The 27,811-nt window shown below is 51.3% G+C and overlaps 3 protein-coding genes across 14 annotated transcripts in view; 2 read left to right on the top strand and 1 right to left on the bottom strand.

The window, feature by feature from the left end:
* Positions 1–10,427, top strand: part of TVP23A (trans-golgi network vesicle protein 23 homolog A) — a 32,301-nt gene extending 21,874 nt beyond the window's left edge. For 5 of the 10 annotated variants that reach the window (XM_073214742.1, XM_073214746.1, XM_073214744.1 and 2 more), the window contains 6 exons: positions 98–187; positions 424–552; positions 1,518–1,646; positions 4,776–4,887; positions 9,782–9,849; positions 9,975–10,109. In XM_073214742.1, coding sequence (XP_073070843.1) covers positions 98–187; positions 424–552; positions 1,518–1,646; positions 4,776–4,887; positions 9,782–9,849; positions 9,975–10,070 — 624 coding nt within the window. In that variant the 3' untranslated portion in view covers positions 10,071–10,109. Of the gene's footprint in view, positions 1–97; positions 188–423; positions 553–1,517; positions 1,647–2,223; positions 2,400–3,081; positions 3,218–4,775; positions 4,888–9,781; positions 9,850–9,974; positions 10,110–10,262 lie in introns of those variants that run through there. The other 5 variants (XR_012121972.1, XM_073214743.1, XR_012121971.1 and 2 more) reach the window with 5 other exon arrangements.
* On the bottom strand, positions 3,206–22,301 carry NUBP1 (NUBP iron-sulfur cluster assembly factor 1, cytosolic). 2 transcript variants are annotated; one of them, XM_017666836.3, is made up of 11 exons: positions 22,219–22,301; positions 22,036–22,140; positions 20,515–20,648; positions 14,439–14,507; positions 11,958–11,990; positions 11,236–11,326; positions 10,434–10,588; positions 7,828–7,938; positions 7,476–7,578; positions 4,112–4,195; positions 3,206–3,481 (listed from the first exon to the last, which is right to left on the bottom strand). In XM_017666836.3, exons 1-11 carry the CDS (start codon positions 22,235–22,237, stop codon positions 3,426–3,428), a joined length of 960 nt encoding a protein of 319 aa, XP_017522325.1. In that variant the 5' UTR covers positions 22,238–22,301; the 3' UTR covers positions 3,206–3,425. The 2 variants fall into 2 exon arrangements, with proteins under 2 accessions (XP_017522325.1, XP_036876579.1); XM_037020684.2 differs by lacking the exon at positions 14,439–14,507.
* TEKT5 (tektin 5) overlaps positions 22,190–27,811 on the top strand; it is a 48,772-nt gene continuing 43,150 nt past the window's right edge. Inside the window, exon 1 of one of the 2 annotated variants that reach the window (XM_017666834.3) lies at positions 22,190–22,328. The gene's annotated coding sequence lies outside the window, so the exon portion shown is untranslated. The remainder of the gene's footprint in view (positions 22,329–27,811) is intronic. The other variant, XM_017666835.3, reaches the window with a different exon arrangement.

The raw sequence follows: 27,811 nt of genomic DNA, 5'->3' as shown, positions 1-27,811 counted from the left end.
TCAACACGAATGGGTGACCTTATTGTATTCACTGTGGAAAGGTTTGGACCCTCTTTACCTATGGCGCACTTAGCTTCACTGTGTTCGCTCTGCTCAGAACGTCACTGGAAGACTGATGGTGGGCCTCCGCTGGTGGAACCAGATAGACGAAGACGGGAAAAGCCACTGGATTTTTGAAGCCAGAAAGGTATTTCTCCATTACGAGTGAAACCAGAACCGGGAAAACGGCCATAGAAAGTTCCCGTGGGTTCCTTTGGGTGTTGTGCAGATCTGATTCCTGCCCTACACAGAGCCCACTGCTGCCGGCGCTCCACGGAAACGCACACATCACAGAAGTGTGTGCAGAATGAATAGAGGTGATAGCACGCTCCCATGCAATCGTTTTTTGCTAGTTTTAAGAACTGAATCGCTTTCTCAAAACAGGTCTCTCCGAATAGCACTGCTGCCACAGAAGCGGAAGCACGAATCTTCTGGCTCGGCCTCATTATCTGCCCGATGATTTGGACTGTGTTCTTTTTTAGCACCTTATTCTCCTTGAAGCTAAAGTGGCTGGTAAGGCAACACCTTGACTCTGACTTTGCTTTGACGTCAGTACAGAACCAGTGGTTCTGGGAGTGGGTTTTTGTTATCATCATTGATGGGTTCAAACAGCTTTACTGAGGTAATTCACATACATAATTCATCTATTTAGTGTGTACAGTTCAGTGGCTTCTAGTATATTCAGTTGTGTGACCATCAACACAATCAATTTTAGGATAGTTTCATCACCCCAAAAAGAAACCCTGTACCTTTTAGTGATCAGTGTCCCCAACCCCCAGCACCCATTCACCTTTCTGTCTCTGTGGATTTGCCTATTTTGGACATTTCCTATAAATGGCATCAGATATTATGTAGTCTTGCGTGACTGACTTCTTTCACTTGATGTATTTTCAAGGTACGTCTGTACTGTAACATGTCAGACTCCTTTTCGTGGCTGAGTAATATTCCACAGGAGTGCCACGTTTTGTTTATCTATTCGTCCACTGATGGATGTTTGGTTGCTTCTACCTTTTGGCATTGGAATAATGCTGCTAAGAGAGGAGGTTTTAGAAAAAACTGACACCCTACCTTGGACAGGGAACCCTCCCGAAGAAGGAATAAGCTAGCCTCAGAGTTCTGGAGTTTTATTTCAGAGTTATATTCTGTTGCCATGATCTGGTTCACTGAATGATAAAACAAATTAGCTGTAGACAGGATGCTCAGCAGCAGAATTAAGTGTGGGCTCTGGAGTTTGGACCCTGGCTCCACCACCCATCAGCTTGGGGAGCTCAGGCAGCTTTGGTTTCTCTGGGCTTTAGTTTCCTGCCTGTAAAATGGGATGAAAGTGGCACCAGCCTCCAGGCTGGTGATGATTAAATGGTGTCTGAGTATCTGTAAGCGGATGCTATTGTGTAATCCAGAGCCATGTCTGCTTGGTTGGGAAGGAACATTTCAGTATGTGCTCTAAGAAAAATTACTTTTGCTTTGTCTGAGCGCAGGCCCTCGTGATAGCTGGCATTTCCCTCCAAGCCGCTAACCTATACGGCTACATCCTTTGTAAGATGGGAGGGGAGAATGACATCAGCAACATCACAGCCAGTTTTCTGTCCCAGACGGTGTTCCAGACGGTGAGTGACTGAAGTCTAACTCCTGGGCCCTGCACTTCGGACCCCTGCTTAAAGTCAAGAGGCCTATTAGTGAATGTGGTTTTTTAAATGTTTTCCATAAGAGCCAGGCTGCCATTGTTAGTTTTTTTTTTATTGTGGTAAAATATATGCAACATAAAATGTACCATTTTACTCATTTTTAAGCGAGAGTTCCGTGTTGTTAAGTTTGTTCATGCTGTCAGGCAACCATCCCCACCACCCATCTCCAGGACTCTCATCTTTCCAGAGTGGAACTCTGTACCCATTAAACACGAACTCCCTGTTCCCAGCCCAGCTTCTGGCAGCCATCACTACTTCTTGTCCCTAAAAGTGTAACTGCTCTGGGGACTGCACAGAAGCTGACTTAGTGTTCATCCTTTCCTGACTGCCACTGTTAGCTTTAGGTGACTTTTTAAGACTATAGAAGTAAGAACCCCCCGTTTTTGCTTATAACCTAGCATGTATTTCTAGAAGGGAGAAATGGATCTTTCACACTGGATGGGCTCATCCTGAAAGGGTATGAGCTGTCTTGAGTTTGAATATGCCGCTTCCTGCCTAGACACTGAGTGGCCAGCTCTGTGGGGTTCACACACCGTGGGTCTGCTCTGGCCATGAGTCGGCAGATGAGGCCGCTCACGTGTGAGGACAGAAAGCCAGTGGACTTTCCCCTTGCAGGCCTGCCCAAGTGACTTTCAGAAGCCTGGCCTCGAGGGGCTGGAGATTCACAAGCATTAGGTAAGAGGCGGGATCCAAGTGGGGGTCTGGATGGCACAGCTCCTGGGGGCTCACTGCACCTGTGGCCTGGGTGGGCTTCCCCAGTGCCCTGGATGGCGGAAGGCAACCTGCGCATGGGGCCCTCCTTCCCAGGGCTTTGTGGCCTCACTGCCATTAGAGGGGTCCCACCTTCCTCACACTGGACACACATCAATTTGACCATATGTGCAGGCATGAGGGGTGGGGGAGGGAAATGAGAACAGCAGGGAAAGAACCGGGGGGCTTGCCCAGCCTTCCACCTGCATGCCGCCTGCTGGAGTGAGATGGCAGACAGGGGGGCGCACTTCCCCCGCAGCACTGCGGGAGCATCTCATGGCAGTGAGCATCATTCTACGGTTTACTCCTGTCTCTTTAGAACCCTGTATATTGTCTGTAGTGAACAAAATTTACTGTAGTGTACACACTACTAGACGGTGTAGACAGACTCCCAAGCCTGTTTACACGGGGGACCTAAGGGCTTCTCAGGGTTGTTGACTACCCTCGGCTGCATCGCATGCACTGACCTCAGCACAAGCCCTGGTGCGAGGCTCTCACTGTTTTAATTTTCCCTGCCTCTGAAGAACCATCACTTGGACTGTGCTGTCCTAAACCATGACTGCGTTCTCCAGTGCAGACACACACTCGTGCTCGGTTCCTTTTTTAGGCTTAAGTCCGAAGGCAGCAATAGCTCGGGAGCAAAGTTCTGCAGCTGAACAAGCTCCCAACAGAGAACGTGCCACGATGCACAGGCTGTTGGTTTTCTCGTGAAGCAGGCCTCGGAGAGGAGCTCTGAAGGAGATGTTTTATTCTTTAAATGGCACACTGTAAAGAATGCCCTTTGCCTATGTTCTAAAGAAATGCATACAAATAACTACAATTAAAGCATCTGAAAAAGTGACTTCACACCGTGGCAGAGCCTGGTCCCTTTCCGCTGTGACGCCCACTCCGTCCCCGGGCTGCTCAGGACGCCTGGACACGCAGCTTGCGTCCGTAGTGTTGTCCTGTGTCTCAGGAACCGACGAGGCTCTCTTTGGGCTGATGGGGACTACAGAACGCTTGGATTCCTGGAAGACAAGACGACAGCTCATCAGTCCCTGCAGCAGTCCTTCCCTGTGCTGGCCAGGACCACCTCCAGGCTGGGGCACCATCTCCAGATGGCTCAGTTCCCCAAGGGCCCCCGTTTCTGCTTGAGTCTTTGACGGGGGCCTGAAAGCCACACGCTGTCCATCCGTGGCTGTGACCACACGGCTGGAGGCTTCATAGTGGCCCCTTGTACAGATCGAGAATCCTGGGAAGGATGGTATTTGCCCTTGATGCCATTTTACTAGGTAGAAAGAACTCAGCCACAAACCAAGCGTCTGGGGCTCTGCCTGCTGACACCCCTGCCTTCAGTCCCGGGCCTCCGGTGGCTGACCTTGGCTGCAGCCAGCCTGCACGTGGGTTCTGTTTGGCTTTTTTCCCCCCTTAGTTTCTTTTTACAGCTTTACTGAGGTGTGTTTCCTATACCCTAAAATCCACACTCCTGGCTTCCTGGACTGAGGGGGTCACCCCAGACCCCACTACCCCTACTGTCCACACCCGAGGACACCTGGTGGGGGCCATTTATGAGCCCAAGTGGGATCTGCTCGTAGCCAGCCCACTTCGCGCTCTTACATCACCTCCTGGCCCTGCAGCCACCTGAACGCACCACTTACTTTGAATGATACTTCTGTAGGCTAACGCAGCTGGGGAATCTGGTGCATCGATCAAAAAAGACTGTCCTTTGTCGCAACTCTTACCTTAAAGAGAGAAATGAGAGAAAATTAAATATGTGAGGGAAACATGGATTTTCTGGTGGCAGCGTGACCTTGACTCTTCCTGCACATGTGCCCTGATGAAGACTGAACCCAGCGCCCTCATGAGCAAGAACAATGCTGAGAGGGAACACAGGGCCTCCAGGGCCTCCCCTGCCTCCCCTCCATCCAGCAGGAACCCTGGCCCGCCAGCCGGTGGCCTTTGGTGCATGTGCCCACGCATCACTGGGTGGCATGCAACCAATGCAGGTTCCAAGGTCCCACCAGGGAGCAGATTCGGCAGCCCGTGGGTGGGCCCAGAAGTCTGCACTTTAAAAGATCAATCAGTTCTTTGGGTAAAAAGATGATGAATGTGCACAGCAAAAAAGTACGGAATACAAAAGGTCATACCATGAAAAGCGAGTCCAAAAGCTTCCGGTGTTTCAGATATCTTTCTAGAAATGCTTATGCATATAAATGCAGCATATACAGACTCATATGCTTACAAAGAACAAAAACATGAATGGGAGAACACAATACACACATTCTGTCCATTGCCTTTTCCATGGATAACTTTATCCTGCAGGTCATTCCACGTCGGCGTGCGTTGCCTGCTAGGCTTTCCCGAGACTGCCCACACCGGTGTCCTCCTGTGACATGCAGGTTGTCTCAGGACCGTGTGTCAGCCCGGCGTCCAGGTGAGCACCGCGCAGGGGCCTCAGGCCATGTTCTCCCCTCCCCTCTGCTCTGCCCACCCAAGTCCACTCAGCTTGCTGAGTGCTGCTGAGAAGCCAGGTCTGTGGTTCCACTACCCACAGCGGCTCTCCACCTGAGGGGCATCCCTGGCAAGGCCGCCTGCGCACCTGTGGTTTCCTCTCCTCCCCCAGTGCCTTTCCCTGTAGGACAGGGAAGGAGCCCCAGATGGGCCTGGGCTACAGTGGGGCCATGGTGCAAACAGCTAAGAAAGCGGGGTTCATGGGAGCCGGGCTAGGTCTAGGAGGCCCTAGGTCCCAGGACAGTCTCAGAAGGGCCACCTGTTCTTCCAGTTTCCAGCTGATGTTGTGTTCTCTTTGCTTCTCCCATCTTCCCTTCCCTGGAGGACCTGCCCACCCCTTGCAAATGTGCTATGGTTGGTTCCCCATCTTCATAAAACTCCAGGAACAGGCGCATCACTCTGAGAATAGCTTGCCTGGAGCACTGCCGTGTCCCAGGACTTCCCATTCACCCCCATTTCATCTTTGCAGCCCCCCCCTGTAGTCAGCATGGTTATCATCCCCTTTTTACGGATGAGGGCATGAGACTTAGAGGAGGAAATAGGAAGTTGGGGTGTCCAGCCTCAGTGTACAGGGGCTGGGGACGGGCTGAGAATCATGGTGCCTGGGAGGCAGCATCTCCCTCTGCTGTTGTGTCCCCAGAAGGGGCTGATGCGCGCCTTCACACCCTCCTGTCCATTCCCAGTTATGTGCCTTTGCCTCCACGGGACAAAAACGGCTCCAGAAGGTCACAGCAGCCTCACCCAGCCCCTGTCCCCCTTCTCACAGTGGGACAGTGCCTGCCAGCTGCTCACCAGAGCGTCTCTGATGCTCGCTATGCTCGCTGGCTTGCTCTGTGGCTTCAACTGGAGGTGCCGTTTGGGAACCTGTAATCCATCACACAGGACTGTGCCCCCTGGGAGGAACTCAGTTCCAGCCTGGAACTGAGCAGGGAGCAGCCACTGGGCCCCCCTGCTTCGCTGTCCTCCCTTGTGAAGAGCTCAGGCCTTGGCTTCTATGTGAGCAGTGGCCCTGACAGCAAGGCCTGCCGCTCTCCCGTGCCCCTCCTGACGTGGCAGCGACTGGCCTCGGGATCTGAGGCCCGGCAGCTGCTCCAGGCTCCCTCCCAGGCCTGGCTTGGGGGACCCACACTCAGGCAGCAGGTGGACGCTGACGGTGGACAGTGGTCCAGACCCCCGCCCTTCTGAATTCCACTTGCATGGTTTGGCCCACTGCCTCCAGAGGCCCTGGGGTGGGAGATACCCACTCATACAACAGCCCGGGGACATGAGGGGAGATGCAGCGCCACTTCTGGTCAGCGAAAACTGCTCACTGAGTTTTATAACACCCAGGAAGTGGGGAAAGCAGTTGTTCTCTATATTTGGGAGAGAAACACATACCAGAGATGTGTTCTCAGGACAGGCTCTCCTGGCACCCTAGGTCCTCAGAACAGCCGTCTCAGCCCCTTCCCACCCCTACAGGGCAGGCGCCCTCCCGGCCAGGCTCGGGGCCCCTCCTCTCCACTGCCTGCTGCGAACTGGCCCTGAGAGCCATCCCACCCCCACACCTGACCGGCCTCCTGAGCTTGCGGGCAAACCAGGGCCTCCCGCCTCCCGCACAGCACCCGGCTGAGTTCATGGGGTAACGTGCCCCCTTCCCAACGCTCAGGCTGGACAGCACGGACATCTGATGCCTTCTGTACCCCTACCGTCAAAACTGTGGTCACTTTCCCCGTGTGCGCCCTTTCCTCTCCAGGCCCACGCCCAGGCCCTAGGCGCGTCCTCCCCTCCTCCCCACGGTCCGTCCGGAGCAGGCAGCCCACGGCCCCTCTGCATTTCCTGGTGGCCATGCTTATCTCAGTTTCCCCTGTCTTACCAGAGGAGTCCACACCCGTGGCCTGGCGCAGAGCTTTCCTCTCCTGGATCCGGCCTCCCCTGCCTCCCCTTCTCTCCCCAAGCCCCACTTCCTCATGGGTGTGGCCAGGTCAGAGGCGCATGGAAATCAAGTTCAACTGGGCTCTCTTGGGAACAAAAATTCGGAGGAGGGGTGTAATTTAGAGTGCAGGTGGCCCTCCCCACCACCCCCGTGGGCAAGCAGATGCCCTGGAGCAAGTGTGGATGGAGAAGGGTCAGCCACCCCCCACCCCTCCTCAGGCCCTGTGCCGCTCATGGGGCAAGCATCCCATGGGTTCCTGGGGGCCTCTGGTACTGAAAGGGGCACCTTTCCCATGCACCTCGGCCCGTATGGGCAGGCCAGTGATTTCACGTAGTGCTGAGGCAGCGGGCACTTGTGTCATTTCCTGTCCCCTCTCCCTGGGGACTTCCTGTCTAGTGCCCTCTCGGCCTGCACCCCGGCACCTCCTGGAACTCGGGCCGGCCCAGCTGCCACCACTGACCTGCTTGGCCCCATGCCCACGTCCTCACTGCCTCTCCCAGCCGCAGGCCAGGCTCTGGGCCCCACGCCCACTGGGCCGAGGGGCACACGGGCGGCTGAGCACGGTGCAGGGTTGGGGCTGTGTGGTTAGGCTCACCCACCTATGCGTGGATCCAGAGGCACTTTGCCGAGGAGAGGAAGCTTCAGGTTCTGGCACATGACCTCCGCGCCCCCGGTCGTCGGCGGGAATATCTGAGACTCTTTCTGTGAGGCAAATAAAATGGAAGGAGTCACGATTTTGTTTCAGAATCCTAAGAATGGACTTTAACTTTAAAGAAACTAAAAAAAAATGGCTACTTTGAATGTGAAAGACTAACCACCAAATGAATCTCTATTAAGTCAGCAACAGAGGATGTTGTGATGCCACCCCCTGAAATGACGGGAGCAGAGGCCCCCCCACCCCCTCTGCTGCGGAAGAAGGGCCTGGGGAAAGTGCTGGGCCGGCGTGCTCACCTTGCACTTGGGGCACACGAAGCCACTCATGTTCTCCACCACCCCGATGATGGGCAGCTTCACCTTGTGGCAGAAGCTGATTTCCTTCCGCACATCCTGGAGGGACACCTCCTACCAAGGGTCAGAAAACCGGGGATTTCAGTCAAAATGTGAGAGAAGGAACATGTGGTCAAGGGGATGGCTGCGACATGCAGATTTACCTTCAGGAAGCTTTAGAGGTTTGTGCCATTTATTCAAAATGTGCCAATCACGTGTAAGCCCTGTTCTAAGTGCCACGTTTTTTCCCACAAGGTCAAAAGGATAAAGCTGAAGGGCCAAGTGTCACACATACCATGAGTCTACAGAAAGTGACCTTTTACGGCACCTCAGGGTTCTACTTTCTTGTCAATATGCTACACTGAGCCAAAATGCACTATTTTCTAGGTTGGGACTGCAAACTCCTGCCTGTGGGTTAAATCGGGCGGGCTGCCTCCTTGTGTGAATAGAGTTCTTTCGGAGCACGGCTGTGCCTGCTGCTTCACATACTGTCTCTGGCTGCTTTTGCCCCACAATGGTACAACTGAGTGGCTGTCCACCCCGTGACCCCAAAACCTAAAATATTTACTATCCGGCTCCTTACAGAAAAAGCTGGCTAACCTCTGATCTAGAGCATCATGAACACAAACAGCCTTCTACACAAGACAAGCGGGAATATGACTGTATTTGGATCACATCAAATTCACTTTTGAACTCTGAATGCTTATTTCACAGCGTGAGTCCCATGGGTAACCCTGTGCCCTGTTTAACATCACGGCAGACCCGTGTCCCAGCCCGCTGTTGCCAAGTGGGGCTGCTCCTCAGCATCTCTGGCTTTGACAGTCATGAGCTGCCCAAGGTTCTCGTCCGAGTCACCTGCTGCTCTGAGGCCCGCCTTGGGCTCTGGCCGCTCTGAGGCTGGGCTGCAGACAGACAGGCGTTCAGCCAGAACGTGAGTGGGCAGCTGCCCAGTCTCTGCACCTCACTGCACCACTGGGGCTTTCCCCTTGGGGTCCTGGAAGTAAACGCCCTGCTTTATCAGGATGATCCCGAGAGAAAGCCACCCACCCTACCAACTGGACGTGAAGGGCTCTGGGAAGGTGGGCGTCCCTGGTCTGAAATCACATTCTCCAGAGTTCCTCACAAGGGCACCTGCATGTGGGGCGCCCTCCTGCGGCTCCCTGGAGCAGGGCCCGCATCTGCTGGGTCTCTTCCCCTCTTCTCGAGCCCAAGGGACACTGTTTTCTTTCACAGTAATTGTTGTATAGGAGAAGCCATCTTTGTGCCACTGGACTTTTGTTGTTATTGTTTCTTCAAAGACAGTGTTTAGAGTAGTTTGGTGGTCACAGCAAAACCGAGCAGAAAGCAGAGTTCCCGCACAGCCCAAGCCCCCACCCACCGCCCCAAAAATGCCTCCCTGCTACCAGCATTCTGTCAGTGGCGCTCCAGTCCAGCTGATTTTCCTTTTAGGTAATTTCTTTGGGACCTACTCTTGAGAGGACTGCTGGTCAAGCGTAGGCCCCAGCCACTTTTTAAAAATTCAAAAGAAAGCATTCCTAAGAACAAATCTATCCTCCCAACGCTGACATCCCCCAGCCCGGTGTCGCCTGCCTCGGCCACCTCAGTGGGGTCCCTCTCCCCAGGACACCAGAGCAATGTGATGTTCCCAGATCCGTCCCAGCACTCCCCACCCAGGCACCCTCAGGTGGCCCGCTGGGCCTGCTGCCCTGTTGGCAGAGCCTCACATGTGTGCCTGGGTGTCTGGTACCCATGTTCCCAGTGAGCCACACAGGCCATGGGTGGGCTGCTCTGTTTCACTGGTGGCCAGCCTAGGGCCTGCACACAGTAGGTGCTCAGTGAGGGCAAGGTGAACGTTGAGGGGTCGTACTGACTGGTTCAGAAACCAGCTAAAATAAACCCACTTTATGTGCTTTCTTAGGAGTGGAGAAGATCACCACAAAGAGACGTATGACTGAAGAGACTCCGTCAGCCTGTGGGAACCGTAAGGTCAGTGGCAGTCAGGCCTGATCACCCAGGATGACCCTTAGTAGTGCCCCCTCCCAGCCTGGGCTCGGCATGGCCTGGTGGCAGAGCCTCTAGTGACTGCTGGTGCCTGGCTCCTCCTACACCAGAGGGGCAGGACACAGCAGCTCACCCAGAGGCCCCCATCTGCTGCCCAGGCTGGTTCCACAGAACTGGAGAGCGCTCTGGATCGTTCTGACACGTGAACGGAAGCAGCCCCACAGGTTAGGGGGACTCAATGCAGGAGCACGGCAGGGGTGCCCGTGAGGGACATCTGAACTCTAGCAGCACCGGGGGTCTAGCTGGCTTTGTGAAGGGAAATTAAAAAGGCAATCTTGAATCACTGTTGTTTAATCTGGGGACAAAAATAACTGGGATGCTTATTGCCAACTGCAAAGGTCTGCACCGAAGACAGAGTTTTTGACAAACGGTGTCCGCAGAGCCAAAGGCAGGGCTGCTGGAGCATGTGACCTGAAGAGCCGCCTCCAGGCCAGCACCTCAACGCCCTACGAGGAAGAAACCTTTCCAGGTGGCGCTGTCTGGGCCCCGCTCCGCCGGCCCTCGCTCACCTGAGGGGTGGTGATGATCACCGCCCCATCTATGTGGGCCGCGGCCAGGTACTGCACCGCCGAGAGGTGCTCGTCCGACGTCCCCGGCGGGGTGTCCACGATGAGGTAGTCGACCTCTCCCCAGTCCACGTCCCGCAGGAACTGCTTGATCATGCCTGGGAGGGGAGACCCAGGAGATGCCTCCCGCCCCCCTGCCAGTCCCCCGACTGTACAGAAGTGCAGCGCAGGTCTTTGTGCACATTTGGCCTTCGCTCTGGGCCACAGGTACTTGGCCATGCCTGCAGACGCCTGCAGCTGTCACGATTAGGGGGCCCTGCTATCTAGCGGGTAGAGGCCAGCAGGGTAATAGCCTAGCGGGCAGAGCACGGTCCACCCTTCCTCTGACAGAATCATCTGGGCTGAGATTCCAGTGGTGCCAAGGGGCAGGGATGTGCCCTCGAGGACAGTGTGGCACTGGCTCCTTGAGCCTCAGGGTGCCATCAACCTGGTACTGATCCCACCTCCCACACCTCTCTCTGCGGTGTATATAAGCCACAGACAAAGCCACAGGAAAGGTAATTTCAGGGCTACGAGGTTTTAAGGAGAAAAACTCAACAGATATTACAAATTACAAAACAGAAACTGGTATTTCTTTTTGTTCTCTTCAACCAGTGAAGAAAAAGGCAGCTGGATGCTTAAAAATAACACTATGCCAAGCCCAGTGGGATGACTGTTACCATCCCGACAGGGCAGGTGGCAAAGGGAACCCAGACGGTTCTGCCTGTGGAAGAATGAGAGGAAAGATAAAACCAGAGTGGCCGACCGTGTTTCTTTGGTCCCCTCCAGATAACAGCGTCGTCGGGGCCGCTGAGCAAGAAGCCCACGGACATCACACCCAGGTTGTCTTCCAGGAACTGGAGAGGGGGGAGCAAGGAACCGTTTACTTAAAACCTCGGCGCAGGACACTTCTCTGGGCCTGTCGTCTGAGCTCTGGCTGATAAAACCATGCTGGGGGCAGAATTACCATGTGGTCTATGAGCATATTCACTCTGAATCCTCAAACCTTTTTTGAGAAAAAAAAAAGCGAAGGGTGGGGTTACCCTCTTGGGGGAATTGAAAGAGGCACCGTAGGACTCTAAGCTACAGTGACGTAAGTTCACAATTAGTGACTGTCGGCTTCCTAGCTACATCAGCTTGGGTCGGCGAACTCTGGCCCCTTAGCCAGATCTGGCCTGCCTTCTGTTTCTGCACACCGCTTGATCGGAAGACAGCCACAGTCATTCATTTACATATTACTGCTTTTGAGTGACAACAGCCGTTGAGTATATGGCCCACAGACTGGAAATGTTCATTGTCTGCCCCTTGAGAGAAAGGGGCCGGCAATCCCTGGGCTTCCCTGTATTCCCTGTGCCTAGAAGTGCCTCCATAACTGGTGACTGAAGCAGGTGGGCTGAGAAAGGTGTGGCCAGCCCACCACATAGCCACTGTCTACACACGACCCGTAACACGCTACCTTAAAAGTAAGACAAAGAGGTGAGAACTCACCACTGGAGACCAGCCCGAGCCGCTCTGGTGAACCTGCACGAACAGGGGCATCGATAATCATTTGTAAGAAATTATGGGCCCTGGTCACAAGGCATGCACAGACAAATTTTATGTGGTAAGAAGACAATTTTATAAACTACATCACATCATCTTAAGTGCCACCACTAAATTCTGAACACAGAGCAAATGGCTGTGGGGAGGGAGTTGGTAATGGAGGCTATAATTCATACCTTTCCCCCACCCCAAGCTGGGTCATCTTGAAACTCTGTTTAGCTCTCTGGTCAGAAAACCAAAGTGACCTGAGTTCAAATTTAATTTTGGGTCTAAGGTATTTTAAAAGTGTGACAGAATCAGTTGGGGGGCGCTGAGAAAATGCAGGTAACTGTGGAGCAGCGAGGTTCCTCTGTAATGTCCAGGAAGCGGGTGACATAGAACCTGCCCCGTCCCCAGTCTGAGCCTTGGCTGGCCTGTTGCCCAGGGGACAAGAAATCAGGGGAGGGGTGTCAGCGGGGAGCCCAGGAAGCCGGACTCTTCCCGGCCAGTAGGCGTCCACTGAGAGCTGGGGTTCACCTCTGCACCACCTCCATTATGAAACTGGAACTTCCACAATTTCCAACTGCACGTCAAGCTCAGAAATCATGCTTCAGAGCAACAGAGGGGCCAAAACAGCCCATTTTTCTTGATGAAGTCTTTCTTTTTAGAACAGCTCTACTAATTCTCCCATTTAGAATGTACAATGGCTTTCAGGATACACATGGAGTTGTACGTCCATCACCACAATTTTAGAGCATTTTCATTACTCCAAGTACCTCATGCCCTGTAACTGTGCCCCGACTCCAGTCCTAGGGGACCCTGATCTCCTCTGTCCCTATAGATGGGCCTATTCTGGACATTTCATAGAAGTCATAATATGTGGTCTTTGGTGACCGGTTTTGCAGTCTTATTTTATTTTTTTGTTATCATTAATCTACAATTACATGAAGAACATTATGTTTACTAGGGTCCCCCCTTCACCAAGTGCCCCCCACAAACCCCATTACAGATTACAGTCACTGTCCATCAGCGTAGTAAGATGTTGTAGAATCATTACTTGTCTTTTCTGTGTTGCACAGCCCTCCCCGTGCCCCCCACCCCACATTGTACATGCTAATCATAATACCCCCTTTCTTCTTCCCTGCCCTTATCCCTCCCTTCCCTCCCATTCTCCCCAGTCCCTTGCCCTTTGGTGCAGTCTTATTTTTTTTAAAAAAACCATTAATTCCTATTTATGCTCTTTCCCTAAGTTGCCAGTTCTAAAAGGGAGCAATATGATGACCCAAGGCTGTAGAAGAAAATAATGGAACATCTATTTGTCTCACCATTTGAAAATCTCAATTTTGGTAAGATACTTGCATCCTGGCACAGTGAGCAGTAGATGTACATGACTGTCAGGTACATACACACACACCCAGGCTGCCAGCGTGGGCTACACCCCCCGTTACCGACGGGCACATGGTCCCAGATGTCTGATCTGGCTCTTCTCCCTCACCCTGGGCAGCATCACGCCCCCTCCCAGCACCCCCAGAAGCCAGTCCCAAGCCCGGAGCAGAGCCACAGGATGGGCCCCATCTGCCTCGGGCTGCTCTCCAGCTTCTGCCCCTTGGCCCTCTGCCCCAGCCCCTCCGGCCGCCTGCCGCAGACGGGAGGGGCCTGCTGCCTCAGGGCCCCTGCACTTGCCCCCTCAGCCCCCGGGGCTCTTCCAGGCTCTCCGCAGCAGGGTGCCCCGGACCGCCCCTCCCAAGGAGCAGCTCCCCCGCCCGCCCTGCCTGTGCCCTGGCCCTGCTTTGGTTTTCTACTCTATTGTCAGCTCCTCCCACGAGGGCTGGAGTCTCCATCTGCTTGTTCACCACAGACCCCAGCACCCAGAACAGTGCCCGGCACTTTGGCACGGCATGAACCAGTCCCGACATCCCCGGACCATCCTAGCCTCCAGCTGGCCTCAGAGCACCGCCCCCAGGGAATCCCTTTCTGGGGCCATTCCTGGCCACCCAGAGGAGACTGGCACCTGCACAAGCCACCATCGCCCTGCCCCCACCTGCTGTGTCACTCGCCCGCCTCACAGTCTCAGTTCCCCAGGGGTGACCACAGTGGCAGAAACATTCCCTTGCTTCCAGGGCACAGACCCCCAGCAAACCCGGTCTAGCTTTCCCAGCCAGAGCTGTGTTTCTGTGTCTTACTTCTGCATTTTACTTGTTTCCCTTCCTCTCTAAGAAAGCATTGAAACTAACACTTCTCAAATGGTTGGATGAACTTTATGTAGGATCCCATCCCCCCAAAGTCACAGCTGTTGTTAAAGTAGACGGGTGGGCTAGTGACCATTACCTGATTTCATCACTTCCACGTTAAAACGTAGGGGCTCTGCTGACCTCTTTGTTTGGGGTTAGTAGTTCGGCACTACAGTTTGCCCTGAGAGAATGCTCTCCTGTTTGGTAAAGTTATTACCTGTTCTCCTTCCAATCCCATTATCTTGGGAATTGACGGCCCACATATATCAATGTCTAGGAGGGCAACCTGCAGAACAGAGAGAGACCAGAAGAGCAGTGACTTAACTGAACGTGCAAGCCTGCAGATGGGCACAGCTGGGAGGGAAATGGGGATCGAGGAAGGGAGGGAGTTAGGAAGACAGAGAGTGGGTCAAATGTGGACCACATGGAGTCTTGTGGGGGAGAGTTAACAACATTTATCTTCAGGCCACGAAGTTACAGTCCAAAACTCCTAAAGAGAACTTGACAAAGTATGGCTGACCGTTGAAGGATGCACAGTCAGGGGCACCAACAAAATCTGTGTATGATCTTTGACCCTCCCCTGCCAAAACTACTGATGGCTTACTGTTGACCAGAAGCCTTAACATAAACAGTCAATGAATACATATTTTGTATACTACATGTACTCTTACAATTAAGTAAGCTAGAGAAAATTTTTTTTTCAAATTGTTACAAATATCCAAAAGTTCTTCCAATATATTCATTGAAAACAAGTCTGTGTATAAGTAGACCCATGTTCCAATCCATGCTGTTCTAGGGCCAACTGGATGTCAACACCTCTGAGCCTTCCCTACCCCCAGCCCAAGTCCGGCTAGCTCCAGGGTGACCTTATGGCCTGAGGCTCAGGTCACCTGAAGACTGAGGTCCAGCCACTGGTTGCTCGGCCCTTACCATGTGCCTGGAGCTGGTATCACTGGCTCTGCTTTACAGAAGAGGAAAGAGGTTCAGAGCGGCCCAGTGACCTGCTCAGGGGGCAGGGAGCAGTGCTGGGGCATAAAGAGAGGTCTGAGTCCCACTCCTCCACCCCACGGGGCTCCGGCTGGGCTCTGACCAAGCGCCCCTGTCCCATGATCCCGAAGGTTAATCGTGGCTCAGGCTCAGCTTCTAAAGAAGAAACTGAAAATAAGGAAATCTACACGAGCTGTCTGCTGGAGACACATGCAGCTCTGCATGACACCTTCCACTCCGAACATCCTGAACAGTGGGGAGCCGCGACAGTCCCCAGGAACCTCCTGAAGAGCGGGGTGGGGCAGTGTTCGTTCGTCTTGAGACCTCTACTTGTGGATCCAAAGAGCAGCACCTCGGGGGAGGGAGTGACTCGCTCCAAGGTCGCATCTTGCTTCCCTCTTCCATCCTCTCAACAAACCCTGACCTACTTCCCCGGGAACCTCACACTGGGCGGTCAGGGAAGCTTCCCAGGTTGGACCGGCCTCGCGCGCCCCCTGCTGGACGACATGCGAAACTCGGCAGGACAGGGCTCAGCCGGGCAGCCAGCTTCCCGGGCCTTCCGGACACTTAAGGCTGAGGTGCGCTGGTGACCCACGGGCACTTGCCGTCGGAGCCTCACGACGTGGGGAGTTACGTCCACCCCGACAGAGGCTTTTGTCAGGCCTCTCGGGTTTCCAGCCACTCAGTCTGCAGGCCCTTTCGTCTGGGAACAATTTAATCAGTTTCCTTTTGAGGAATTCTACTCCTCACAACCAAGGGGGTGAATCTTGAGGGAAACGATGGGAAGATGCAAAACAGATCACGTGCACTCACCGGCGTGGTGGTACTGGAAAAACCGCAGCAGCTTCCTGCTAAACCAGGTCTCGAGTGATCCCATGTCCTGTCCCTTTCGGACTTCCTGTTCATCCCATTACTGCCCCAGTCTGTCCAATTGATTCCCTTTCTCCTCAGGCTAAGCCAGAGAACCCTGGCTGAGAGAAATGTGGAAGGTGCTAGAAACCTTACGGAAAGAGGTGTTGCTGCACCAACCAGAAAGAGGTGGAGTGGGTGCTGATGGGCTGCCAGGACCTAAAACTTTCCTGAACCCAGAAACCAAATGTCCCTTAAGAGGTCATGGGACATGGGCTCCAGTCCTAGCACGTGGCACCCCGAGGCTGTGTTGCTCCTCCCCAGGCCCATCTGAGCTTCTGATCTGTGAAACAAGTGTTTCAGGAGATCATCAGGCCCTGTCCAGCTCTAGAGGCCCCTGAGATGGGCCACACACACTCCAGTCCTGAGGGCCCCCAGTGTGGGCCTGTTAATGACCGTGCCCTTCAGATCAGGAGGCAAGATGGCACATGGGGAACTTACAGTGACTCTGCAGTGAAAAGATGGCATGTGATCTTGGTCTCAGGCCTCCTGCTTCCCCACAGCTCACCCCCCCAGCTGGCCTGGGCTTAGTCAGCAGCGTTTCCTCTTCTGCTCCCTTGATTCAAGGCCCGTAGCAATTGAGCCGCCAGACACCGGCCTGCCTTGAGGGCTAACACGAAACAGCCTGGCTCAGAGGTAGGCATGTGTTTCCACCGGCAGAAAAGGGACAGGGCATTTCCCAGCATCCTGCTGAATTTAGAGCAGGGACAAATGTGTGCTACTTGACTTCAGTCAATAAGACCTACTCAGAATTTACTAGGTGCCCACACTTCAGGGACAGTGATATTCCCAGTCGTGAGTAGGTCTGCTGGGGGAATATGCACTTAAGTTCTGACCTGTTTGCTTAAGCCACCACTGCACGAACAAATGCAGCTTATCTGGAACTTCCACAGTGGAGGGCCAGCTCTCCTTCAGTATATTGCCAAGTCCTGTGCACGTGGAAAGAACTTCAACTATACGGAAGCACGACTATATGCAGACAGCTGTCTACTCACGAGACGTTACTTGCAACTGGCCTGGTTAAAGCCCACCTAAAGAGAGCTGTGTAAGAACATGCTGGACAAGTTCTAAAAACAAAAGATTATTCTGGACAATATGGGTCATCTGAAAAAACAGAGCTCTTGGCCGGCCAACCAGCCAATACAGATTTGACCCTCAACTGACAAGATTGTTGCTATTAAGAATAAATCAAAAAGCATGTATTTTGAACCTGGTCAGCCCTGTACTTTGGCCAGGCTACAAACTCATCATTGCTAAAGCAGAAGTAATCACAGCCCCTTGTCGCAGTTAGTGGAATAAAGTAATCGTGATCACTATCATAGACATTTACTGAGCACTTACCACACATCAGGCCCTGTGCTAAGCATGCATTTATACCACATACATCATCTCACTTGGCCCTGAGTCCTGAATAGTGTGTCCCCATCTGTATGCATGTCTGTCCTGATGACCTGCCCAAGGTCACAGCAGTGGTACAGGTGGAGCTGGGATGTGAAGCTGGGCAGTCCAACTCCAGAGCCTGCGCTCTTGACCACCACGCGATACTGCACCCACCACCCTGCCCCGAATGCTCAGCTGGGGTTCCAACTCCTCCCTCTTCTCCAAAGTTGTGAGGCCCTGCTTCTACCTCCTTAGGTTTGCCCTCATTTATACCCTGCCGTTTGTTCCACCTACTGCCATAGTCTGGACTCCCGTGGCACCTCCTAGCTGGCTTACCATCACCCTCTAATGACACTCGGTCATACACGCATCTGGCTGTCATGGCGATGCTCCTGAAGCAATGCCCAGATGATGCCTCTTTCCCACTGAAACGTCTTACCAGTCACTGAAAGCCTCAGCCTCGGCCCCCTTCACACTGAAGCAGTCCTGCAGGCAGCTTGCCTCTCCACGTCTGCTAGGCAGTCCCACCTCCGGGCCTCTGCCTCCACTGCCAGCCCTCCCCAGCCCCATTCCGTCAGTCCCCATCAGAGTCCAGAGGCTGCCTTCAAGCCCACAGACCCGCCAGTCATCTCTCCCTTTCCCCAAATCCCTACAACAGACCCTGAATGCTGCCTCCGCCCCTGGCAGCCAGTGAGTGCCACTCCACACGTTATAAAATGAGAAGAGATACGAGGGACAAGCAGAATTCAGAGCCGTGAGGGTGAGAGGAATGCCGAGCCCTGCACCTTATCACCTGGCCAGCCTCCTCACTGTCCCAGGAAAGCTGTGGCCTGCCCGAGGTTTCACTCCTCCTCCCGAGATGCCCTCCCCCAGCCACACCACCGCTTCTGCCACTATGAACCCACTCGGGGCCAGCCAACTACAGCCAGGGGGCCAAATCCAGACCACCACCTGCTCCTGTAAGCCCACAAGATAAAAATGGTTATTTTTAGAGGGCTGGAGGGAAAAAAATCAGAAGAACACCTTCATTTCATGACATCGGATTAAATAAAATTCAAATTTCAGTGACAAGGAAGTTTACCAGAACACGGCCATGCTCATGTGTTGATAGACTGTCTATGGCTGCTTTTCGTGTTTAAGGGGAAAACTGAATAGTTGCCACAGTGGCCTGCAAGCCTAAAATACTGACCATTTGGCCCTTCACATAAAGTCTGCCAGTGAACTTCCACAGCAAACTCTAATTTCTTAATCCAGTGATTAAAAAATGTATTCTTGGAGTCACTGGACACCGGTGGTGTCTCAGGGCCACAGTGTGTTTCTGCATATGTATCTCCCTCTGTGTCTGTCCAACTGTGTGTGTCCCCATGTGTATGTATGTCTGTCCCTGTGTGTCTGTGTGTCTCTCTGCCTCTGTCTGTCTGCATTTATCTCTGTTTCTCTCTGTCTGCATCTGTCTGTCTCTGTCTCCCTCTGTCCCTGACTGTGTTAGTCTCTCCCTCCCTCCGTCTCTGGCTGTATTTGCACGCACACATATTGTATTTCCAGAATGGTTGACTCGATTCCCCTGCCCACTGTAGCTAGCTTTTATTTTTGTTTTGGAGAAAATAAAGTATTTATAATATTAAGATCTCAGGGTGCTATTAAACACTGAAGTAGTGTTTATCTCGTAAAGTAGAAGTATTGAAATTGATATTGCCTTTGGAGTTTTAAAATCTAATAGGCAATATGTGGCTGTTTGAAATTTCAGTGTTCATACGTCTACAGTCCCCTCTAGCACTATATTTTTTTAAAAAGTCAAATGAAAGTTAAGGGCCACTTGTCAAAGGAGTTAGAAAAGAAACTTGAAACTGAAAGTCAGTTAGCCCTTATATAAAAATAACTTTCAATATTCAAAATGCATGAAGAGAAAACTCATTTTCAGAGATAAATCAACACATGAAAGGCTGTGGGAACAACTGTGATGTTAACGGCTTTCAGGTTGTTTCTACATTACACGGGACTCTCCTGCAGACCCTGAACAGTGCTCTGGTGGAGAAAATGGCATCTAGATGGCAATTCCAATAGAGTGACAGCCGGCTCCCCACCCCGTGCACACGTAGCACCCACACGCGCATCCTCCTTTCAGGGGCCATGTGCTGGGTGGCTGGGCTCTACGAGGCATCACGCTGTTCTAACAGCTCTGACAGATGTCTAGCTTTTTACTGCCATTTTGAAGAAAACAAAAGGGTGGAAGGTGTTTCTGTGTTAAAAAAAAACAAAAATTGAAAATGGCAATATGCATGGTTTTATTAAGTATAAAATGGTAATCAAAGTGAATACTGGGGTCATTTTCTGAGGTGAATGTGGAGTTATCATGAGTCCCAGTGAATAACCCAATGTATTTTTTTAAATTACAGGGCCTGCAAATTTCCATTCAACCTTTTTGGTGAAAACCATTTTTTTCCTTCCTCACGCTACCCACACCTTTTCTTAGAGCAGCAGCACTGGGTACTTTGAGTTTTCATGCTCATCTGTGTTCTTGCGTAGGAGTGAGGGGCCTAGTGCAGGGGCCAGCAAACATTTCAAGAGCCAAACAGAAAATATTTTAGGCTGTGTGGGCAAAATCAAGGATACTATGTAAGTACTTATGCAATTTAAAAGCAGCCATTTATAAATGTAAAAACCGTTCTTAACTATAGGTCATTAATACAACAGGAGATGGGCTAGATTTGGCCATGGGCTTTCCTCTGCAGACCCCTAGCCTAGAAAAAGGTAGCAAGGGGTTAATAAAGAAAAATAAGTCTGAACTTAACCTAATAAATAATCAGCATGCCAAGAGAAATATACATCTGCTGTCCATTTTCAGGCTAGAAAATCCAGTAAAATATGTCATTTCAGGGCTTGACTGCTACATGTTTCCTCATTCTCTCTGCAGGGACCCACACTCCAAAGAGGGCAGTTCAACTTAGTCTAAGGAATCAGTTCTTTACAAGCTATCACGAACCCTCAGCCTTTCCCAGTTTTTCCCAAGGCCGCACCTGCGTGTTTTCATCCTCTGCTAGGCCGTGGGCCAGGTGTGCGCTGAATGTGCTTTTCCCAACACCGCCTTTCCCAGACAACACCAAGATTTTATGTTTCACGGTCTTCATCTTCTCTTTGATTTCCTCTATGGCTGCAAAAGAAGCAATTCAGGTGAAATCCCTGACTTCAATCTCTAATGTCACTTTTCCAGGGGGCTAGAAGCAGCTGAGTCCTTGGGACAATTTCAAGGGCTTGCATGTGAAATACTACGTAGTCAACAGTAAGTGCTACAAAGGAGAAAAAGGCTGTTACTACATCTGCTATTTTCCTACTGGTTTACTTGTCTCTCTTAACAGAATCTAGGATCCATGAGGGGAAAGATTCTGAAATGTTCACTGCTGTGTTCCCAGCTCCAGAACAAAGCTTCCATCTATAATGGTTCCTGGGGGCAAAACCCACCAGGGGACATTTGGCAATGTCCGGGGACATTTTTTGGTTGTCACAAGGAAGGGATGCTACTAGCAGGTAGTGGGTGGAGGCCAGGGACGCTGGTAAACAGCTGACATGTTCAGGACAGCCCCCCACAAAAAAGAATTGCCCAGCTCCAATTGTCAACAGTGCCCAGGTCGAGAAACTTAAACAGCAAGCACTTAATTAGCACCTGTCACTGGTAATGATCACTTACTAAATACTTGCTGTGCATTCAATATTTCACCTTCCTTCAAACCCTCAAACACTGTGAGGTAACTACTTCTCCCTGGTTTTGATGAGAGACGGGAGGCTCACAGAGGTTATGACTCTCACTCTAGTCATACTGTTTTCAGGAGCTAAGAATCAAATCCAGGTCTGTCTTTGAACTCCTTCAAAACTCTTCTCCCAGCCTCCTGCTTTTTAAATCCTTTTAACAGGCTCCCTGAACCTTCCCCACCCTCCGAGGTGTCCTTCATAGTACTTATCGCTGCGATGATTTATTTGCTTACTTGCTTATTGTAGGTCTCCCTTATCAAACTAACATCCACTGGGGCAGTGACCTCCTCTGTCTCATTCACAGCTGTGTTCCCAGCACACAGCACTGGCCTAGGAAGTGGGTTTTGTTGAATGAGAGCGCCTCAAAAGCAAGAAAATTTTGCCCAAAGAAACTACGTGGCAGAGCCAGGATTTAAACATGAGCTCCCGGACTTCGGTGTTTATACCATATTCCCTCTACTGATGGCCTCCTCCCGACTACTGTCAGTTACTGCTGCTCAAGCCTCTGGCCCTAACCCGTCTCAGGACCACCTTGGACTCCACCCAGTCACCGATGCTTCAGGGTCCGCCCCCTCCCGCCACATGCTCCGAGGGCTCGCCCTGTAAAGGTCCTGCCCCTCACCCTGGGGCCGCCCCTGTCATTTATTCCTCAGCCCCGCCCCTCACCCAGGCTGACTTCTCCACGCCCCGCCTCCGTCACTCGTCCTCCAGGTCCCGCCCCATCACCGCTCGCCACGCCCCTTCCGGGACCACGACCTTTACTTCCTGTCCAGACTTTGCCCCTTTCTCACCCGGGTCCGGAGTAGCGCCGGCTCCAGAAGCGCATAGCCGCTGGTTGGGGCATCCCTGACATGAGGCCCCTCGGCCCGCCTGGGCGCTGCCGGTCCCGGGACAGCCTACGCAGAGACAAGGTCACAATTAGAGTAGTTTCTATCTCCTCGGCCCCGCCATCCACATCTCCTCAGCACGCTCACCCTGAGGCACCTCTTCCATTCCGCCGCCCTGGATGCTTACACGGTCACCGGATCCTGCTGTTACGTATTTCCGCTTTGGGGTGCCCAATCTGGCCCTCCAGCTGCGCCAAGTAAGTCTCGCAAAAGAAGTGTACGCGCACGCGCGAATCCTATGTTTAAAACTTGCAGCAGTACTATATTCCCTTTGCAATTGAACTGCTGATATCTATCAGTACTTCAGCATGTATCTCCTAGGAACAAAGGCGTCATCCTACCATTTTCACACCCAAGAAGTTTAACACTGATGCAAAATTATTAGCCAGTATGCACTTCATATTTAAATGTACTCAGTTGTCCCAAGAAAGACCACACCTTGCATCCTGGATCCAATTGGCACCTTGCCTTTGGTTCCATCTCTTTAGTCTCTTTAAATTCAGCCTCTTTTCATCTTCTCTCCACCCCTTACCCTTTTCTCCTTCATGACAATGACAAATTTAGATAGTCTGGGCCAATTGCTTTATAGACTATCCTATAACCTTAATTTGTGTGATTCTCCCCACACCGCATTAGAATTAGGTTAAAAGGTTGGGGCAGAACACACTTGAGTGATATGCACCACTGTTTTATCAGCAGGAGGCACATAATGCTTGTGGGTCCCGCTGTTGGTCCGGTGAGGGCTGGTAAAGAGGATGTCTGCCCAATTTTCCAGTGGATCTGTGAATAATAAAGACTCTGGGGTGATTTAAGAGTATGTGAACATCCTGCTCATCCATCTCTGCAGTTTTAGCACCATTTCTGCTTAAATCAGTTACATCAGTGTTTGCAGAATTGTGCTTTTGGATGAGAAAACAAATGTCCAAAATGGTTAAACTACTTTCCTAAGGTCACACAGCTCATAGCAAGGGAGCCAGACCGATGACCTTGGGCTGTCTGGTCCCAGAGCCCGTCATCTGTAACACATGGTGCTCCATGGTAGTGATACCAGCCCGACCAGATTCCTGACGTCCTGGAGCCCAGCCTGGTTTGGGCAACAAATAATGAAGCGTGTAATTACAGCATGATAAGGGGGGTGATGGGGTCAGGGAGAATCCCTCCAGGCCGAGCAGGAGACATCAGATTGGGACAGGGTTGGGGGAAGGGTGGCAAGTAGCGTTTCAAACTGAACGGACCAGATGAGCAGAGCCTGGAGGCCAGAGAGGAACTCACCAGGGGGGACTGTTGCTATCTCCACTTGGCAGGTGAGAAGACAGAGTCACAGGGAATGATTCGCCCAAGGTCTGAGAGACCTAAGCAGAGCTGGGATTCCAAGAAAAACTGACATGGGGCCTGGGCTCTTAACCACTATGTTGTACAGTGGGAGGCAGGGTGCAATCCATTCTCCTTTTACTGAGGAAAGTGAGGCTCAGAGACGTTGGGGTGGCTTGTCCATCTCACCCTCCAGGCTCTATTGAATTCTGACCACAGGCTCTTTTTCCCTCAGCCACACTGCAGAGGCCTGAGGCCAGCCCACCTCAACTCTTACTGATGTCCCCCAAGACATTTCCCACAGTCCTCGCTGTTTTGAGCTGCAGTGCCCCTGTAGGTCTTCTGTCTCCAGTTGCTCAGGGGTCCTCCCACTCAGCACTCAGTTCAGGGGAAGGAGGAGATGTCTACTGTGCTTCAGCCTCCCTCGCCACTCACTCCTCCCCTCAGGCTGTAAGAATAAACGTGTTCCACACCAAAAAGTACAGTCAAATCAAATAAACCTCCTCTCAACTTTGCTCCAGGTCTCCTCAGCCAAAACCCATCTCACCAGGATGGAATGGAATTTTCCATCTCCTGTACTGGGAGCGTAAGGGCAGGAACTAGGTTGCAAAGCAGATTCCCAGGTCTCCCTCTGACCTCCTGAATCGAACGAGAGCTAGGCCTGGGAATCTGTATCTTTACCCCCCAGCAGGTAGTAATCATATCCACTAAAGTTTGAGAGCCACTTAAGATGAATATTTCTCCAGGCTGTATTCTTGGCCACACTCTCCACATCCTCCCTGGTCGAGCAGCTTTATGTCCACAGCATCACCCATTGTCTGAGGTGAAACCCTCCCCAGTCTCCAGCTCCAGCCTGTTTCTCTCTGGGTTCAGACACGTGTATGCCAGTTGCTGCCCATTGGATTTTACTGCATGGATGTCCCACAAGCATAACAAACTTTCATCCACAACTTTTTCTCAAACCAGTTCCTGCTTCTGGGGTTCTTACCTCAGAGAACAGCACCACCACCACCCTAGAACTCAGGTCATAAATCTGAGCACCATTTAATTTGTCTGAGTTTTCTCAAAATATTCAAATTCAGTTAGATAATATCCATCATATCATTGATAATTTTTCACAGATGCCTAGGGTGCCTAACTGGTTTTCTTGGTTTCACTGGATATGGCTGATAATTGTAGGTCTGCTTTGGTTATATAGCTGTATTCCTATTATGTTAATGTGTGCATGCAATTTAATTAGTAATTTAAAACCTATACATGCTTATGTTACTCTACAAGAAGATATGTCAAAGAAATAATCAATCTTCCCATGTCTTCTTCCGTCTGCTACTTCTATAGCTTCTCTTCTTCCTTCATAATTATAACCCCTAAGTAGAATTCGTGCCTCATATCGAAATTACCGAGTATCATAATTCTTCCAAGTGGTAAAGATACCTCAAGACAAATACTAGGCATAAAAGCCACAGGGCATAAATCTGCAAAGAAGTAAAAAGCTAACCTTTTCAAACAATATTGCTTCTCTCTCACTTACCAACTTTACATTTCCCTGTATGGCCCCGGAAGATGACTGGTTAGCCAGAGACGGGTAAGATTCCTCAAGGGAGGAACAACCTAAGACAGGCACAGTCGCAGGGGGGCCATCAGGTGAGAAATTGGGGATCAACAGAGGTGAGGCTTAGAACCATCACCCCCTCTGTTTTGAGAGAAATCTTCTGCATCCGTGAATGTTTTCTTGCCCTTGTCTAGCTTGGATTAACACTTAGTCTACAGGCACACACCTGACCATCTACATTTGCCCTCTTACAACACTAAACTATGTTTTCTACCTTTATCTTGCATCTACCTACCACTTCAGCATTTTATTAAAAAAAAAAAAAAATAATAATAATAATAATAATAATAATGAGGGAGAAATGTGGGATTCACATATAAATCAAGTATAAAAATCAAACAAATAATCATAATTGACTTGATTGTTTATAGTTCATGATGCGTGATCAAAACCAAAAGTTTCTGTGATGACTGCCCTTGCACTGTTCACCATGTAAGAACTTGTTCACCATATAAAAACTTGTTCGTTATGCTTCAGAAGATTGGAGACTGTTGAGAATTAGGCTTGGGGTTGATTAATGATTGTGCATTGAGTCCCCTATACAGAATTTTATTGTTGTTAACAACCATATGATCAATAAATATGAAAGATGCCCTCTCAAAAAAATAAATAAATAAATCTGAGCACCAGCCATGCTTGGCCCTCCCCATCTGCCCTGTATCAGTTATCAATTGGTGCGTAACAGATCAGCCCAATGTATAGTGGCTAAAACAACAGTGGTTTATTATTTCTCATGACTCTTCATGTATATCTGGGCTCACCATGTGGCTTCGTTCAGTGGGGAGTTGACTAGAAGATCCAAGATTCTCATTCTTACGTCTGCCTTGATTTCCCCGTGTGGCCTCTCATCATTCAGTGGTCTAGCCTGAGCACCTTTACATGGCGACTGGGCATGGCACGTCACTTTCTCACATCCTGTTGGTCAAAACAAGTTACAAAGTCAGCCCAGGTTGAGACACTGGGGAAACAGACGCCCTGTCCTGATAGTGGAGTGGCAGGCACGTACAGAGATGGGGTAAATGTTCGTGGCCATCACTGGAGACAGCCACAGGGTCTCCCTCTCCATCCAGTCAGGCATCATGTCCTGTAGTGCTGTGACCTGGTTGTGCAAATGAACCCAATTCTTCACCCGTCTCTTCATCTGTGCCCTTTGCTATCTGACTATCTGAGTGCCCTCCCATTGTGGGCAGGGCATCTTCTACCCCTTCACTCAGGGCTCAGGCATGTGACTAATTTTGCTGATGAAATGTCAGCAAATGTGATCCCCAAAAGCCCTTGTAAAACCACTTGCCAGGTTCACTTCCCTCTCTCGCCCCTCTGCCGTCCTGCAGGAGCATCTCTGGGCTAGGCTGCTGAAGGGAAGACACTGAGCCGAGCTGAGTCACCCCAGGGGTCCCCGCCGAGGCCATCCCAAACCAGTGGCTCTGAGACATGTGGGGGAGTCCAGCCGAGTCACCAGACCCACAGGTGGCCGCAGATGCATGAGTGAGCGCAGTGAGTCCAGAAGAACCGCCCAGCCAGCCCACAGACTCATGAGCTAAGGAACCGATTACTGTTCCAAGCCTCTGAGTTCTGGGTAGCAATAGACAACTGACGCTCCGTAGAGCCCTCAGCCCCACTGCCTCGGCTCGCCCTCACCGTCCTGGGCCTGGGGTGGTGTCTGTATCAGCCAGGCTGGGGTATGCAGCCAGAACAAACATCCCCTGGGGTGTGGAGGCTCAAGGCAACCAAGTTTAGTTTTTCTCCTGCTACTTGAACAGCTTTATTAGAGGACCCTGCTCCTTACAGATCCTCAGGGATGCAAACAACAGAGGCTCTGCCTTCTTGTGTTGCCACTATTCAGCACAAGGCTTTGGAGGGAGACAGCATGAACTGTACACTGCTGCTAAAGAGCTGCACCCAGAAGTGACACCTGTCTGCTCACTTTCACTGGCAAGCTAGTCACACGCTCATCCCTGAAAAGGCCCAGGAAGTGCCTGGAAGTAGAGGAGTCCCAGAGGGTGGTGGGTACAGGACTGCCTCCCACTCGCCATGTGGTTTCTGGGCTGCAAGTCTTTCTGTCCTTACCCCCACAGATCAATCAGACTGTGCCACTCTGCGACTGATAAACCTTCAGTGGCTCCCTAGGGCTCACAGGCCGACACCAATCTTCACAGGTGTCAGTGGCCTCCGTGGCCCATTTTACCCCACCAGGCCCATTTCGTGCCGTGTGTCAGTGTGAATGCTGAGCTCTAACCACCAAAGGGTTGGCATTTGCCCAGACACCCCAGCCCATTCAATGTGTTACACACAGGTCCTGCTGCCGGGAAGATACTGCCCCCTGGCGCTGCCTATCCGACCATCACCTAGTCCTCTGGGACATGCCGGTCTCAGCATCCTCTCACAGAAGCCATCCCTGGCCTGTGCATTCGACTGCATTCTCCTTTCCAGAATATGGCATGTTCCAAAAGCTGGGCCCAGTCTTCTGTTTTAGTAACTTTGGAAGTATGAGTGCGGCAAACTTTAAAAAGTCAGCATTTGCAAGTTTATTTACATTGCCTTTACATTTGAGTTTTGTGAGTTTGAAACAATAGATTTTAAGTTTAAAATTTTTATTTTAGTCCCTCTGAAGGTGGCAGTGACAACTAAAAACAACAAAATTGAAGTTTAAAAATGTGTTATTTTTAATGTAGAAAACTTAGTAAGGGCTAAAGATTTGAATGGCGAAGTTTTAAAAGAGTTTTAAAAATAAGTTCATAAACTAAAGAGACAGTAAAA

Source organism: Manis javanica, chromosome 10 (assembly GCF_040802235.1).
Source record: "Manis javanica isolate MJ-LG chromosome 10, MJ_LKY, whole genome shotgun sequence".
In the NCBI taxonomy this organism is placed as follows: Eukaryota; Metazoa; Chordata; class Mammalia; order Pholidota; family Manidae; genus Manis; species Manis javanica.
Note: the sequence above shows the minus strand (reverse complement) of the source record. Positions and strands in the feature narration are given on the sequence as shown.